This window comes from Salarias fasciatus, chromosome 19 (assembly GCF_902148845.1).
Source record: "Salarias fasciatus chromosome 19, fSalaFa1.1, whole genome shotgun sequence".
NCBI classification, from domain to species: domain Eukaryota; kingdom Metazoa; phylum Chordata; class Actinopteri; order Blenniiformes; family Blenniidae; genus Salarias; species Salarias fasciatus.
In genome coordinates this window covers 21,566,677-21,583,274 of record NC_043763.1, presented here as the reverse complement: position 1 = coordinate 21,583,274, position 16,598 = coordinate 21,566,677, and the positions used below count along the sequence as shown (strand labels likewise).

Here is a 16,598-nt window from a genome sequence, read left to right as displayed (position 1 = left end):
CTGAGATATTACTCTGCAGAAACAGTGCCTGGTGATCAGAGTGAAACATGGAACTCTTCCACAGAGAAATTACAAATTTTCAGACGATAATAAAAAAAGAAACCTTTGTGCGCTACATTCATGACGCTTTCCCAAAGTGCACAATCTTTAACTCAAAGAAACAGTGTAAAGCTGTGTGAGTGGTAATGCCATTCTGCCATGAAGCCACTTTTCAAGTATTAAAATGAAAGATAAATGAGTGTCTGGTCAAACTCGTCTCCTAATGTCGTGGCAATTTTCTTTTTTTGCTTGGATACCAAATTCAAAGATTTACAAACAAATAAGAGAAAGAAAAGTGAAACATTCACAGTAAATGTGATTCAGTGACCATTCAGTGATTCACTGAACTGATCCCAGATTCATTTCAGAAATATGAAGTGACCCCGTTGTGATAATCCGGGTCTGGGTCCGGGTCCGGTCACCTCGGTGTGTTGGACCCTGCCGAGTCAGGACCAGAAGCCCGGCTTGTAGCGGTAGGGCGAGTCTTTGGGGAAGCTGCTCTCGGGCCTGCAGAGGGGCAGCGTGCCGTCCCGACACTGACCCTCGTCCTGCTGGTCCAGCAGGTTCTGGTTCCTGTGGGGCGAGTAGGGCGTGGGGGCCTCCAGGGGGGTCGGCGGCACCGCCGGGTCTCTCCCAAACTCCACAGTGGGCGGAGTCTCTGTGCTGGAGGTGTTGGCCGGGGACTCGCCGCTCCCCAGGACCTGTCCGTTGCCCCTGGGCCTCGTCTCGGCCCAGAACACGTCGGAGCGCGCCCGAGGGGAGGGCCGAGGCCGGGCCACAAAGTCCAGCGTTTTGGGGCGCTCCGGGGCACAGCGGCGGCGAGGCGTCGGGGGGAAGACCACATTGGGATCCGGGAGACGGGGGACCTCAGAGCAGTCTTCCTTCAAACCTCTGAAGACGCCCGTCGCAGCTGAAATGAAAATGAACAGAAAGAAAACAACTATAAACTTAAACATCAGGAATGAATGTGTTGAAAAAGGCAAAACAAGCATGCAAGACAAATACACAAGCTAATAAATGCAGAACAATGCCAAAATCCGAGCAATATGAATACAATAACTATGAATGCAAAAGCCACATGCACTAAAATAGCCACGAGATGAACAAATGGATTTAAAAAGTAGAGAAATGCAAAAGTTTAATAATACAGAGGGTCCAACATGAATGCAGAAGCACAAAATGATTTTTCAAGACAACAGAAATGCAAAAAACGCAGGATAAATGATACGAAAGCCACGATGATGAACGCAAAATCCACGCGCACATACAACAGTCACCAGACAAATACGCAAACCAAATAAATGAATGAAAAGAGAACAACATGGATGCCGAAAAACATAAAGAGAGCAAAAGCTGTGACACCAATGCAAAAAAAACCCCCACAAGAATGGAAACGTCAAACTATGAATTCACAAGCCTGAAGACAAATACACAACCCAGATAAGTGACTGCAAACGAGAGACGACGAATGAAAAGCCCCAAGACCGATGCAAAAAACACAAGATCAATGCAGAAGTCACAACAATGAATGAAAAAAAGCCTTGAGAAGAAAGTAAGAAACCACCAATGCTAAAACTACACAAGAAGAATGATGCAAAAGCCACACATGCACAAGCCACAAGCTGGATATATGAATGCAAAAGGTTCAACACTGATACCAAAAACCTGACACCAGTGAAAACCTCCCCCAACAACATGAGCAGAAAGCCAAAAAATAAATGAACACAAGTCAAATGGCTACAAATGTTAAAAAACAAATGCAACAGACACAAATGGATACAGGAAGCAAATAATGATGGAACAAGCCACATCATAACAAGAAGAATGTAAAAGCTGCAACACCAGTGCAGAAACATCCTCGAAAACAAAACAGCCTCAAGGCGCACGGGCCGAGTTTCCTGCTACAGCAACACTCTGCACTCACCTATGTTCTCCAGGGGGGCTTTCTCCGGCAGCGGCTCCAGACTGGGGGGGCAGCTCTTCTTGATGGCTCCGTCCGACGGGGTCCGGCGGAGGCTCCGGGACGAGGCGGGGGCCGAGGGCACGTGTGTGGGCGTGAGGGACTGGCGGGGGTTACGCTTGAAGCTCTCCAGGTAAGTGTTGACCAGCGGGTTGACCGGGGCGGGAGGGGGTTTGGCCGGGGGGGTGGCGGGCCGGCACACCAGCAGCTCCTCGCTGTCGGAGCGCAGCAGCGAGCGAGTGGAGTTACAGTCGGACACCGACGACAGGGACAGCAGCGTGTAGGAGGAGGGCAGGGGGGGCGGCTGGGGCTTCAGCGGGCTCTCCCGCCGGAACAGTCTGCGCGTGGGGGGGCTGCAGGCGCGTCTCTGGCCCCCCGCTTTGTGGAAGAAGCCGTCCCACCGCGGCTTGATGTTCTCCTCCGGCTGAGCCAAGGCCAGGAGGTTGTAGCCCAGGCCGACCGCCGCCAGCAGCGCCCCGCAGCCCAGCAGCACCAGCTCGGAGCGCCGGCCCCCCCCCGGGCTCTTCCTGCAGGGGGGGGTCCCGGGCACCTGGCTGCTGATGCAGTACTCCTCCCCCTCCGCCTCGGCGGCGGCGGCGGTAGCATCCTTGTGGAAGGGAATGCAGAGGTAGGACTGTCCGGGAGCGGCTCCCGGCTCCGTGGTAAAGCAGCAATCTTCATTTTCTGAGAAAACACAAAAAAACGAAGCAATTTAAGGTCACTGTGCAACAATAACTTCAGCTCCAGCTTTCTAAATCTGTTTTGCTGAGCGAGCGCAATCTTTTCCCCACAGCAGCTGCAAGCTGCACATCTGTCAGTTTCCCAGAGTGCAGTGGGAGGAGAGCTGCTCACCCATCTCCACCAGGCTGGGCACTCCGGGCACGGCGGGGCTGTGTCTGGGGGATCTGCGGAGGTTGGGGGCGCTGCAGGAGCGCTGCCTGCTGCCCTCGTGGGGGGGCTTCACACTGCAGACGGGGAGACATCACACCTGTTTCACTGGGTAATCACACAGCGACTGGAGACGGGTTCGATCTGCGGCCGCGTCACCTGGCGTCGGCGCTGTGCTCCCTGTAGGGGCCGCACCCGCGCGACCGGCCCTTCTTCCTGGAGCCCTTCCTCTCGCACTCCTCCTCGTCCTGCTGGAAGCCCGCACCGCGCCCCCAGACCGCGCAGCCGTCCGCCGGAGTCACTGCCAAACGACACGCCGTCAAAACCCACGCCGAGTGAACGTCGACGCCCGAATCCCCCCCCCGCTGTCCGCACGGGCGCTTACGCTGGATGGCTCTGAGGCGAGGCAGCATCGGCGGGCTGGTCGGAGGACTCGAACCGCTGCTCAGCAAACTCCTCCGCCGGTCGTGAGAGGGAGACGCCTGCACCGTGATTTTGTGCTGGAAATCTGAGAGGATGTACATATTTAACAACAAAAAAGAAAAGTACATGAACTGAACATGTTGGTTCTGATAAAAAAAACACCAAGCAGGAAACAAAAACTCACACGGTCCGATTGGACAACATAATAAACTTTAAATATGAATTTTTGAACAACCCCATATGTTTTGATTTGTTTCACTGTAAAGAAAAAAGGATGCATGAAGAAAATGTGTAACTTCTCAAAGAAAATGACTTGATTTTTTTTTTTTATATAAATAATGAGAAATTTCACCAGTATGCCGTCTTTCACAGTGATCTGTGGCGATTTGATGCTGATGCTGCTTAATGACTGAGGCCTGGTTCTTTCACTGCTGCAGCTCAGACTTCGATATTGTGCTGCGTCTGCGACTCTCAATAAAACACTGTAATTCCCAGTAAATATCGTAGGAATTGTTGTTTTGGCAGCACACCTCTGACGATATTCAAAGAAAAGAGCTAAAGCTGTCTGGGGAGCTCATTTCCTTCTAATTCCATAACGATCTGACACTGATCCAAGTTACAGGAAACTGAAATACATAAATGGTATAATGATTTAAAGCTGTGTTGTAAAACACAATATTTTGAATACACAGACATCGCAATCAGCAAACAATATCAGATACGAGAGCCTGAAGTACCTGAAGGCAGGCTGATCCTGTTCCCATCCTTGAGCTTAAGGCGGCTGCGGCGAAACTTGCCCTGCCTGCTCTCCACGTGCGGCTTCTCCCGGTACAGCTGGTGGATGATGATGTTGAGCTCGCGCTCCAGGATGTGGATCTCCCGCTCCGCCAGCTCCTGCTCGCGCCTCCTCAACGCCTCCTCCTGACACTTCTGCTGCAGCGCGGCGCGGGTCAGCTCTTCCTCCCACGACCGCAGCTCCTGGAGAAAAAACACTCGGATTCAAAAACTGACCGAGAGGACGCCAGAGCCTCCGTCTTACCTTCTCCTTGGTCCTCAGCTGATCAAACATTTCCTGGATCTCCAGTTTCCAGTCGTCCTGCAGAGAGTGGAAAGACTCGGCCGGCATCTCGAAGAAGCCCGACTCCTCGATGGCCGTCAGATGGTCCAACACGGTGGTGAAGTGCGGCCGGCAGTGGGGGTCCGAGCTCCAGCAGTCTGCGGTGCGACATAAAACACACTCTCAGGCTCTCCAAATGCATCCAGAAAACAATAAAACCCTCTGTTCTGTTCTTTCCTCACCCTCCATGAGGCGTGCGAAAGGCTCGGGGCAGGTTGAAGGAATGGGCAGGGCCAGTTTGTTCATGGCGACGCCGTAGGCCACGGCCAGGCCGTCGATGCCTCGAAACGGGACCTCTCCGGTCAGCAGCTCCCACAGCAGCACGCCGTAACTTTGAGGGTTCAAACACAGAGCGAGCCAGAGCTCAGTGGACCGGTAAACACACACACACACACCGCGGATAAACTGCTGTGAGAAGATTCTCCAGAGAGAAGAGCAGAAACACCTGCAACACCATCTAACACCCTTCAGACGAATACGAGGGGGTACCCAAAAAAAACCGGAATTTGGTCAGAAAACAATAATAATAATGAGTTCCGACTTCTGGCCGTCAGATGTGCTGCAGGTAAGCCTCGTGCACATCTGTGAGAAATTTGAGCTCCGAGAGTTACACTGACGCCTGTCAGGAGCTATTTATAGCAACAGAGTGCAGAGGCAGTCTGCGATTTTTTCCAAAATGGCGACATTGACGGGGAAGACAGAGCAGCGCGCAAACATTAAATTCTGCTTTCTGCTGGGAAAAAACAGCAGCAGAAACACTCACCTTGTTGCAGCAAGCCTACAAGGATGATGCTCTGGCGAAGAATCAGGTCCATGAGTGGTTCGGGTGGTTTAAAAAGGGCCAGATGTCCGCGAGTCGGGTGCGCTCAGCCGTGAAAACAATGCTGAGCTGCTTTTCCGCTGTCCAGGGTCTCGTCCACAGCAAGTTTGTCCCTCCAGGTCAGACTGTAAACCAGGACTACTACATGGAAGTCCTCAGATGGCTCCGTGAGGAGGAAGCGGCCCGCGGAGTGGCGGAGTGGAGCCCGGTTGATCCACCACGACAGTGCGCCAGCGGACACGGCGCTGCGCGTCACGCAGTTTCTGGTGAAGAATAAGATGAATCTCCTCTCCCATCCGCCTGATTCGCCAGATGTAGCCTCGAGTGACTTTTTCTTGTTCCCCAAGTTGAAGAAAGAGCTGAAGGGACAGCGGTTTGCAGATGTGGAGGAGGTGACAGAAAAATCGCAGCCGGCAAAAAATGGCACTTTTACGCGCGGGTCTGACGACGCATTGGTGAAGTGGGAGACACGGCTGGAGCGCTGCATGAATGCAGATGGGGATTATTTTGAAGGCGACGGTGGTGTTTTATTTTGAAATGTCATAAATAAAAAGTTATAATCAAATTCCGGTTTTTTTTGGGTACACCCTCGTACATGAATACTAAGCAGGGTGTTATCTGAGGGAGGCCTGCCAGCGCTCAGCAAATATTGGAACAAAATGTCAAAAAAAAATAAAAAAAAATAAAAAAAGGGATTAGACTGGCATCGTTTTGCGCCCCACTCATGTAAATACCAAGGTGAGACTGAAAAGGTCAAACTGAGAAAATGCCAACAGACGAGTTCAGTGGTGAAGAGATGTGACTGAACGCCAGGACGCTCTGATGAGAGGCGGGAAACAACCCACAAAGGAAGAACCGGGATGAACGGCTCTGCTCTGATGCCGGGTTGAAGGATCACACAGAGGCAGCGGATCGTCTGGATCAAACTGTACCGGTCAGCCACAACATTATGACCGCTGTCAGGTCAAATGAGCAACATAGATTTGGCAAAATCAAGAAAAAAGTCTGCGATTGTCTCCAGTATTTTACAATTAAAGCACCACTTTGGGAGCAAAAAGGAAGGCAAACACTAATGTTATGATGGTGAAAGAAAAAAAAAAAGGCCCCTGCAATTATTCCTATTCATTTTGACCAAATCTTCACTCCACAGCAGCTCAGAGGCATCGATTAGCGACAGCAGGTCGACTCCCTCCCTGCTCTCCGCTCGTTTATCTTCCCCTCATTACTGGTTTAATGCAGAACCTCAGCGTTCGGTTCAGACACCGATGCGACTGAGTTTTAGATTAAAGAGACGCCACGCGCAGCCAGGAGGAGCAAAGGAGGGGAGGTAGTGCTGCAGCATGTGTGAAGATGACAGAGCACAGTGTTAGAAAGAGGAAAGAAAACAGGGATGAGACGGCATGAAAAGAAAATGACCTCCTTTCATTACTCATACGTAAGACTAAGAGTGTTTCTCTCTGAATTATTTCATTTTTTCTTAATTTAAATTCAACAACTTCATGTGTCCAGAAAGCAATCACAGCTGTCCAACTGTGATTGCTTTCTGGACACATGAAGTTGTTGAATTTTGGTTCTGAATGTGAAAAAAAAATACTATTATACAGTTTATTGTTGACTTATTTAACCAGTCAGTTAGTTATTAAAAAATTTTTTATAAAAATGTTCTTCACAAATGACTTTCAGGTTTTAACTTTAATTTAAATTTCTATTCTATTTATGCCTTTTCTAATAATGTGTTTCATATTTATTAGCAATGAGAAGCTGGTTTTGATAAAAATGCAACACAAATAAATGGAATTATGCATTTTAAGACATCAAGAGAACAATCATAAAATATAGAAAAGCATGATAAGATTTGAGCTCAGTGCCGTTTGTGGAGAAACCGAAGTGGAGTTGTTTCATGTTTTTGGACATTTTATGGAGAATTTATGGTTAAAAAAGCAATGTGTGTAAGATTAAATTATAAGTCTCAGAGAAACTGTCCAGGGTTTTCAAACTAACACAGTTTCATCTCAAGTGGGCCGGACCAGAAAAATAGTGCCATAATAACCTTTAAATGTAAAATTTAGAGGTTTTTTTTTTTTTTTTTTTTTAAACAAAAACCAAACAACTGTTAAAAAAAGGAGAACAATCTCAACATAAGTGCACTGTTTGATTAAATTGTGCTCTGACTGATTAAGAGACTCAGAAGCGCTCGACGTGTGAATGAATGAGACACACTCCATCCTCTCTCTCAAGGCTACAGGGTGAGCTGTACTGTCGTCCTTCTCCTTCAGTTTGGCCGTGCACGGCGATCCGACTTTTTCACTCCTGTGTCTCTGCTTTCAAATCGGTGTGTTTTCTACCCATCCCCCCGTCCCCCCGTCTCCTCTGCCCACCTCCAGACGTCGCTACCCTTGGAGAACGTGGACGAGCGGATGACCTCGGGGGCCATCCAGGCGTAGGTGCCGGCGGCGCTCATCTTGGTGGTGCGGTGCCACTCGCGAGCCAGACCGAAGTCTGTGATCTTTAGGGTCTTGTTGCTGAGGTCCTCCATCTCCACCCTCTCGAGGATCAGGACTGGAGGTGGGACGGTGGATGGTGAGGAGGGTGTGGAAGGGCGGAGGAGGGGGAGGGTTGTGCAGATCGGTGGGTAGTGGTTCAAAAACAAAAGGTTTGGAGGATTGGAAAGGCGACAGCAGGAGTCCCACGATACAACACAATGCAGCAAAAAGATAAATAAACAGACAAAACAGGGTGTGGTGGGTGGGAGGCCGTGATGAGAGGATTACGGGGATGAGAGAAGAGAAAGAGAGAAAAACACAGTGAGCCACGACTCACACTGAAGAGCGGAGAAAAGAAACACCAGCAGTCCACTTGAACGACTGAAACCGCCTGTTGCAACACACCGCTGACTAACAGCCACTTAGAAAAACAACCTGCTTCCAACAGGCACGAGCAAAGCAGGGTTCCTCCAAACCACACGGCCGCTCTGCTCTCTCCCCCAGCCAGCGCCTCGGTGCCAGGCCATCTGCTGCCGCCTCGCCCAGCGAGCGGGTGTGTCTGCAGGCTGTGGCACACATGAAGCAAACCCCCATCTGCTGAAGCCGCACGGGCAGCTTCAGCAGAGGAAAAACCACAAACACCGGCGGCAGCGGAGGCACGATGTGAAACAGATGCACCTGATTCCCCTTCAGGTTGATCCTTCTTCACATGCACGCTCCGCATCGTGCAGAGCTTCGGGGACAAGCGTCGTACCAAATGAGGCTAAAATGGTGAAAACAGGTTTAAAGTCGCAGAAGGTTCTGAGACGAACTGCAGCATTTTCCACTTCAGGTGTGTTTATCAAGAAAATCTTCACTTGTTTTCAATAGATTTGAATTCTGTGCTCTAGAAATAAGAATCACATCCATTTTTTTTTAGGATATCTCATTTTTTCAAATATTGATTTTCCTATTCTCGTTTCACAATTGAGGCAAAATTTGACTGCATTAATTTATCATTGCATTACAGATGATATTTGTCTTTCAAAGACGAAAGTCATCAAAAGTATCTCATGCATGCGTAGGGAGAACATGCAAACTCCACACAGAAAGGTTCAAACCACCACAGCATGGTTCACAACTCCACAGAGAAACACGAGAAAAGCAAAAGAAATGACCAGAAGGTGTTTATATCGCTCCAACCTGGAAAAGTCAATGAATCCTGATCAAGACTATAGCGTGATTTTTTTTTTTTTTTTGTTTCCTCCAAAAGATTTTTCTTCCATGTGCGTTTTGCCTTCTGATTATCTGGTGTAATAATCATTCAACACCTTGGCTGATTAGTAGGAAACAGATTTAACCATAAAGTCTATAGAATTACTTGGAAACAAGCCAAAATCTGATGCTATAAAACCCTTCTCACTGGATATTTTTCTTAAAAATAACAACAATGTACATGATACAACTAAGGTTTTTTTTTTCATGGGTTAGAAAACCAAAAAAGAGACAAATTTAAGATAAAAAAACCCCTCCTGGATTACAGAAGTCAGTGGATCCGAGCAAAAGAAAGCACCGTGGGCTTTCTGCAGACGGCGCTGAGTAATGTGTGTGTTTCCACAGCGATGTGTCACCGGGCGGAGCCTCCCTTCTCACTCCTGAAACCACTTATTAGTCCAGACCCCACAAAGATCTGCCTCAGACAGAAATACACTCGCCAGGGATTCTGTGACCCGACGCAACCTAGATAGGTATTAAAAAAAAAAAAGCTTTGGTTTCTACATAATGCATGAACAACTGAACAGACGGGAAAAGAACAAACGAGTGCTTGAATCAGTTCAACAGAAACCTCAACATCAAAAACTATTTCTGTGATTTAGAAGTCTAAACTTGTTTTTCCCCTCATCTGGCCTCATCAAGGCAGACACATGGAGAGGTCAGAGGTCAATCACAGAGAGACACTCACGCCTGAAGTGAGATTTAGTCACCGATTTTGGCTCAAACACACATTGTTTTGTGGGAAGAAACCAGAGAAGCGGAGGAATCTGACACCAGAATAGAATCAGCGCCGTCAAACCAAAATGGAACAAAATCCTAAACTAAAATACGTCACAAAAGATGATTAATGACGGGACGAACTGCGACAAATCAGCAACTCGGCTAAAAAGAACCTGATGAATGCAAAAATTAATCAGAAAAACAGACTGGATGAAGTCACTGAGAGTGTTTTGCGTTTAACGTAAATGCATTTCTATTTAAAGCGTGGAGCCGGGCGTGCCGTGGGTTTTCCCCTCAGAGGCAACTTCTCCACAGTGACTTTAAACACTTTAAAGCAACCTACTGGAAGTGAAACGCCTGAGCTGATCACCGCCGGACGGGCCAATGGCGGCCCGGGAGCCGGCGGCACGCGTGGCGGGAGCCTCCAATGGGGAGGCTGCATGGGGCAGAGCGTTAGAGCGTTGGCTAAATCCCCGCTAATAGGCTTGGGATTTAGGGGATCCAGTTGGGTAAAATGCAAGATTACAACCGCTCCACAACAGTGCAGACGCCTTTTCATTTCTGCTCCGTTTTTTTTTTTTTAATTACATGCAAACAGTCACACTTTATGAAGAGAGTTGGTTTACTGGTAATGTTGTTTATCACTCTTCAGAGGTTCATTCATTATTATTTGAAGGCTGCAGTAAGAACGTCTCATTAAAAACCTCTCTGCACACAGCGAAATGTGGAAGCAACCTTTCTCTTTTGCATCTAAGCACAACAAAATGATTGATTTTACCCTGCAGGACACAATACGCTTTATCACAAAACTGAGTCTGAAGTCAGTGAACTGGAGTCCTGACTGACCTCTATTAACTCAATAAACTACAAGAAAAAACAAATAAACATCCAGAGACTGTGAATACTTTAAATCTTGGTAACTTTCAAGCATCTGTTCTACAGAATCCAGTGGCGGAGGAGAGAGGATCTTACTGTTGCTGGACTTGAGGTCCCGGTGGATGATGGGGACGATGGCCTGGCTGTGCAGGTAGTGCATGCCCCGGGCGATCTGCACCGCCCAGTCCACCAGCGTGCACGGCGGGATGCGCTTCCCCGCCAGCGCCCGGTTGAGCGGGCCGCCCCGGGCGTACTCCATGACCAGGCACAGGTTGGGCTCCTGCAGACACACGCCCAGCAGGGCCATGATGTTGGGGTGGCTGAGCATGGCGAAGAGCTTGGCCTCCTGCCGGACGCTCTCCAGGGTCTGCTCCGGGTCCTCGTCCGGGTCCCGCCGCGCCGCCTTCACCGCCACCTCGGCGCCCCGCCACACCGCGCGGTACACTTTCCCGAAGCCGCCGACCCCGATGATCTCTTCCAGGGTGAGCTCGGAGAAGTCGATCTCCAAGACTGAGAAGAAGAGATTGAAAATTCACATTCAGTCAGCCTCCAGCAACGCTCACAATCATTCAAGGTCATTCGAGGTCGAGTGTCTGGAGGTTGCAGGAGTTTAATTCTTGGATCTCGGATCAACTCCCGGTCACTCAGTTCGAGGATGCTTTATCAAGGCACTAAGCCACCCAATGCCCCAAATACAAGAAGGGTCTCTCGGTTACACAAGTGTCGGCATCTGCCCCGAAAATCTGACACGGACGGTTGAAGAGGGAAGAAGGAAAGGGGCGGCAGACATGGAGAGTTTCAATAAAAGGTTTGTTTGTGGGAGCCGAGGCTGGATTCCTGCTCAGCAGACTGACCTTGATGAATATTTCAGGTGGGTAAAAGTAGGCCAGCTGTCTCGGTGCGAAAAGATGAAAGCCGACAAAGAACGAGGCGGCTAACAAAGACAGGGGAGCCGGAGCGATCCGCCCAACGCAATCTGGCCGCGTCTGGCTCTCAGCGCCTCAAAACATCTGCTTCGCTGACCTGCTTTACATGCAGATGTAAGATTAGTGGCTTTCACAGCTGCAGCTGAGGCATCACGTCCATCAGAAGGCAGCCTGCTGCTGCGAGCTGCACAGTGCAGTGCTGCAGAACGGCTTCAGATTCTGCTTACTTGGAACCCAAACCGAGGCCTGCGCGTTCTTTATTCCTGCACCTGCAGCAGGACTTGTGCAAAACGTGTGCAAACACGACCAAAATAAGAGGAGCAAATGTACTTTGTTCTGAGGCTTCATCCTCCCAGCTGATTATCACCAACTGACATGAAATGCATGTTTAGGGGATGAGGCCAACTTCAAGCAGACAGGCCTGAATATGAACCAGGAATATTCTTTCTGCGGGGCAAAAGAGCGACACGCTCCACCAATAACAGCAGTTTGTGGTGCGTTTAGTGAGAGTTTTGCATGAGAAGGACAGATCCGTGCGTCTTTCTGCAGAGGACACGCTGTGCATTGTAATGTGAGCGCTGAGGCCGGGCGCATGACGCGACATGATGCTGGCTGTCTGTCTGGGACGGAGAGCGGTCCTGATGCTGAGAGGACGCCGTCCTGCTGCGCCCACCATGACACAGCACTGCACTGCCCGCGTGCACGGCACGGGCTCGGGCTCCTCCACCCGCAGCACCAAACAATAGAGCAGCAGCCGGCAGCGCCGGAGCAGGACGGGATACTCACGGTGCAGAGGAGGCACCGCGTACTGCCGCCGCTCCGCGCCGTCCTCCGGGATGCGGCTCCCTCTGCTCACGTAGTTGGAGGGGAAGATCCCGACCCGGTCCGCGATCATCCCGGTCCACCAGCCCTCGTCCCCCGACACCAGGGAGTCCTTGGACAGGACCTCCACCAGGTCGCCCCTGCGCAGGCTGAGCTCGTCCTCCGCAGTGGCTTCATAGTCGAAGACGGCGGTCCAGAATCCCGGGGCGGCGGGTCCCGCGTCCGGCGCGCCGCCGCCGTCCTCCGGGGCGGGCCAGCGGAAAACATCTGCCTCTGCTTCTTCCGCCTTGGGACTCAAACTACTGTCCAAAGCGGGCTTGGAGACATCCATGGACGCGGATCCATAGGGGCGACCTGGATCACCGCAGGCGCATCCACCTGACGCGGGCCGGCTGCAGGCGGCTCCGCGCGCCGCTCGCGCACAGAACACGCTTTAAGTAGCGGCTAATCCGGAAAAGCAACACTGCAGGAAACCGGAGGCTCCATCCTGCTGCGGCCGCTGCCGCACCGTCCGCCTGCCACTCCACACACACATACACACTCACACACACACACACATACACACACTCACACACTCTGCTCCGGCTTGATGCTTTCCTGCGCACGATCCCGCGTCCAATCACCGCAGCAAACCTCCCGCACGCGCCGCCGCTTCACTTTAAGCCAATTGTGCCAATTCGAGATTCAAGGCAGGCGCGCTATTGGCGCGCGCGCACGTCAATCAACGGTTTAATCCCCGCCCTCCTCGCGCACGTCACCTGAAGCTGCTCTGTCCGCGGCAGGTGGAGACAAGCGGCGGCCCGCGGACCGGCCGCGGCCCAGATCATGACTCCCTGGACAGGTTTCCAAAACATTAAATAATGTCAGCATGGGTCATTCCAGAATATAAGGACATTTTCCGTCCCAGGAATGAAATTTAATATGAACCATATTCAAAATAAGCAAGTTTTTCCTTGGTTTGACTTTGTTCATGTCTCTTGGAATTGTGGAAACATTTGATCGACATAAAATCTTCAATCTTACATCTTAAAGGGTGTCTCACTCCACCTCAAAGATTTGTTACATAAATTACGGTAAAACAAATGCATAATGCTTTCTTTACTAATTTACTTACAGTGAGCTAAACGTCTATTTTCTATCCCTGAGAAAAAGTTAATGGAAGAAATTTTCAACCCTGTCAGTATAACTGGGCCAAGTGTAGTGAGGAACAACTAAAACAGGCAATAGAAATTCTTCCATTGATGTCCAAGCTGAGACAATCAAGCCTTTCCTAGTTTAATACTGATGAACACTTAATAGAATTGGATTTTTTTTTTTTATCTAAATGTCCTCCAATTCTGGAATTACCCAAATATTTGGACTTCTAAAGAAAGACTTTCAGGCACTAGCCTGACTTTTGGACTTTAAAGGTATAACGGACGATGTTTGGTGTGATGAGAGTGTCAACTATTGGTCCTCCAACATGTCAATCACGCTGGAGAAATGCTTGCGTAGCGCCGTCAGGCGCGCTCCTAGGAACAGCAGAGCTGGTAGGATGGTCTGGCGCATGCACGTTTTTCAAAAAGCGAGTAACAGATGTTTGGCTTCGACTTTTTTGAGAGAATCGTCCATTATACCTTTAATATGCATGACTTATCGGCTGGAATTGGGCTGAAATGTGTCCCTGGGTATACTGGGTGACAACGGACTACAGACTTTACTCCATCGAAAAACAAAAAAAAATACAACAGAACAACTGAGTGTAATGTATAAAACTCCTTTGGTATTGTCATTATACAGGCATGGAAGTGAAAATCCAATACTCTGGCCCTCATAATAATGAGTTTCTCATACTTTCTTTTTACCAATCAGACACAAACATACCCAGGGAAAAAATTCTTTATACTTGACCCTTTAATACCTCTCTTTGAAATCAGAGTGTTTATTGTTCACACTGTGGCTGAAACACTGAAACCATGTAGTTTTCTTATAGAGTCACTAGTGGGCGCTGTTTACTGTGGAGGTAGTGCGACTGTGCAGCGGCAGCAAGTGTTTTCCAAAAGCTTCAGCAAACAGACCTTCAATTAAGTTAAGAAAAAAAAAATTACCAGTGGGAGCGTTTTGTCTTTTTCTTCAAATTGTCTCCTTTATTTAAGTATCGACCCCCGCAAAAAAACATATTAAACAAAACAAAGCAAGAATACTCAACTGAGGTTTGAAATCCATGCACAATTCCCTGAAATAAAGACGATTCATACATAGCAAGGTGTAAAAAAAACAGTCAACAGAAACAACTTCCACTATTTCAAGGTGTGTGTTTGCACGCGTGTGCGCGTGTGTGTAACAGGAAATCAAACTGACTTTCACACTTGTTAAAAACAGCATCTCAAAGGATTCAGAGCATCTCAGTATCGACTAAATTCAAACTCATCGACAAAAATAACTATAAAAACTACTCTGAAACGTAAGACATCAAGTATATACTGTGAGCTCGAGGACATCTCCAACAGTTCAGCTGACAAAAAACAAAATTCATTTAGCTTCCATGACTGAAAACGACAGAGAACCCTCTTCAGCCCACTGCCTGACGCTTCTCATGAGGAGCAGTTGGAATCCCACCAATACAATGTATTTTAATCAAACTGTGTTTATAGACTCAAGGAAATGAGAAATCATGTATCTGGAAAGATGGCAACGGGTAAAATGACATGCAAGGAAGGCCATTTTATACTGGAAAGAACACAAAAGACACTGTGATGAATGTGAAAATATGCACTGCAAGCTAAATGAATGAAATATAAAGTCAATATGATGCTAATAATTTACGCTCATGTTTTGGCTGCATTGAGACAAAATATTGAAACCATAAATCCACATATTGTTGCAAAATGTCAAACTTTTCACAAATTTAAGTACAATTCATCAGAATTAAGACATCTCAAGGGAAGAATAAATAAAACATTATTAGAGTTAGAGAAGACGTAGACGGCATATCAAAAGATGAGCCCATTAACCGCGAATGGAAACCTTGGCATCAATTAAACTTGTGAGATATTCAGTCGGAATTATACAAAAACGACATCAAAAGTCAAAATTTATACTTGTGAGTTAATTTATCCAAAACTGAAATGATCCCCAATGTTAAGAATAACTTTCACTGTGAAAACTTCATCATGAAGCGCTTTCAGCAGAACAGAAATAACTGAAATTCTTGACACAATCATTAGGAATTCAAAAGGAAACACAGAAAATAGTAGCTTTAACTCAGAGGAAAAGGATGTGGAAAAAGGAATTTCTTCCTTTTATTTACCAGAGTATCTCTGAATAACTTAACAGACAGTAACACAATGCGAGGTTACTTTTTCTGCAGCAAATGGGATTCCGATTTCACATTTTTCAGGATTTTCTGAAAAATAATTGTTTTCCCCACAGCTTGCAAAACAAAAAACACACAAAGTTTATATCATCCATGAGGCTTTTCATTCTTCAAGATAAATACACTGAATTTCCACTTTGGGATGAAACAGTTGTGCTTTTTCACCATAATTATTCATTTTTTACTTCCAATTTTCATTTTTTTCGATGCCTTCCACCCTGTTAAAGGAAAAACTTTGATCTAATTAGGACTTTATTGTAAAATAGAGATCTAAAAAGAAGAAAAGTTGGATTTTTTTATGTTGTGTTTGAGGCTTTTGTTTTGTTTTATGGATTAGAATGAAAAAAAAAAGAAGAGTTGGTTCATTGTGTGTGTGTGTGTATCTGTGTGTGTGCTTGCAGAATGAACAAAATAAACATAAATTCAGTGTGATGGACACACACACACACACACACACACACACACACACACGCATGCACGCATACAAAAAACAAAAACAGGTTAATCTCAAATAACCATCAACTTTGGAAATTTGCTATTTATTTTGACATCTCGATGCAGGCCAGGAAGGAGAAAAACAACAACATCCCATTAAAACTGTGCCTTTTCTGTGTCACTGCTGAAGTTAAACCAAAACTTCCCTCAAAGTCTCAAAACATCGTCATCTGCGAGTCCCATCACTGAAATCACCTGAAAAGTGCAGGGGCAGTTTTCATAGTGGCACTGTCATCAAAATAAAATAAAAAGATAAAATAAAATAAAATAAAACCTTTCAGAGTTGATGTTGAAGAAAACAATGAAAGTAAGGGAACACGCCCAAACTGCTGCTCATGTCTGTGGTGCTAAAATGAGGAAATCTTTACAAAGAGGAGCAATAAATACACTAACCGAATGATCAAAATGTTTAATTCCCAC

General features: G+C 47.6%; 1 protein-coding gene across 1 annotated transcript; it reads right to left on the bottom strand.

Moving 5' to 3' along the window:
* Positions 1–291: 291 nt before the first annotated feature.
* Positions 292–12,837, bottom strand: map3k9 (mitogen-activated protein kinase kinase kinase 9). The gene is made up of 11 exons (XM_030116158.1): positions 12,293–12,837; positions 10,677–11,090; positions 7,626–7,806; positions 4,610–4,758; positions 4,350–4,525; positions 4,048–4,288; positions 3,273–3,395; positions 3,047–3,188; positions 2,852–2,964; positions 1,964–2,683; positions 292–949 (listed from the first exon to the last, which is right to left on the bottom strand). The coding sequence occupies exons 1-11, from the start codon at positions 12,657–12,659 to the stop codon at positions 486–488; spliced, it is 3,090 nt and encodes a 1,029-aa protein (XP_029972018.1). The 5' UTR covers positions 12,660–12,837; the 3' UTR covers positions 292–485.
* Positions 12,838–16,598: the final 3,761 nt, after the last annotated feature.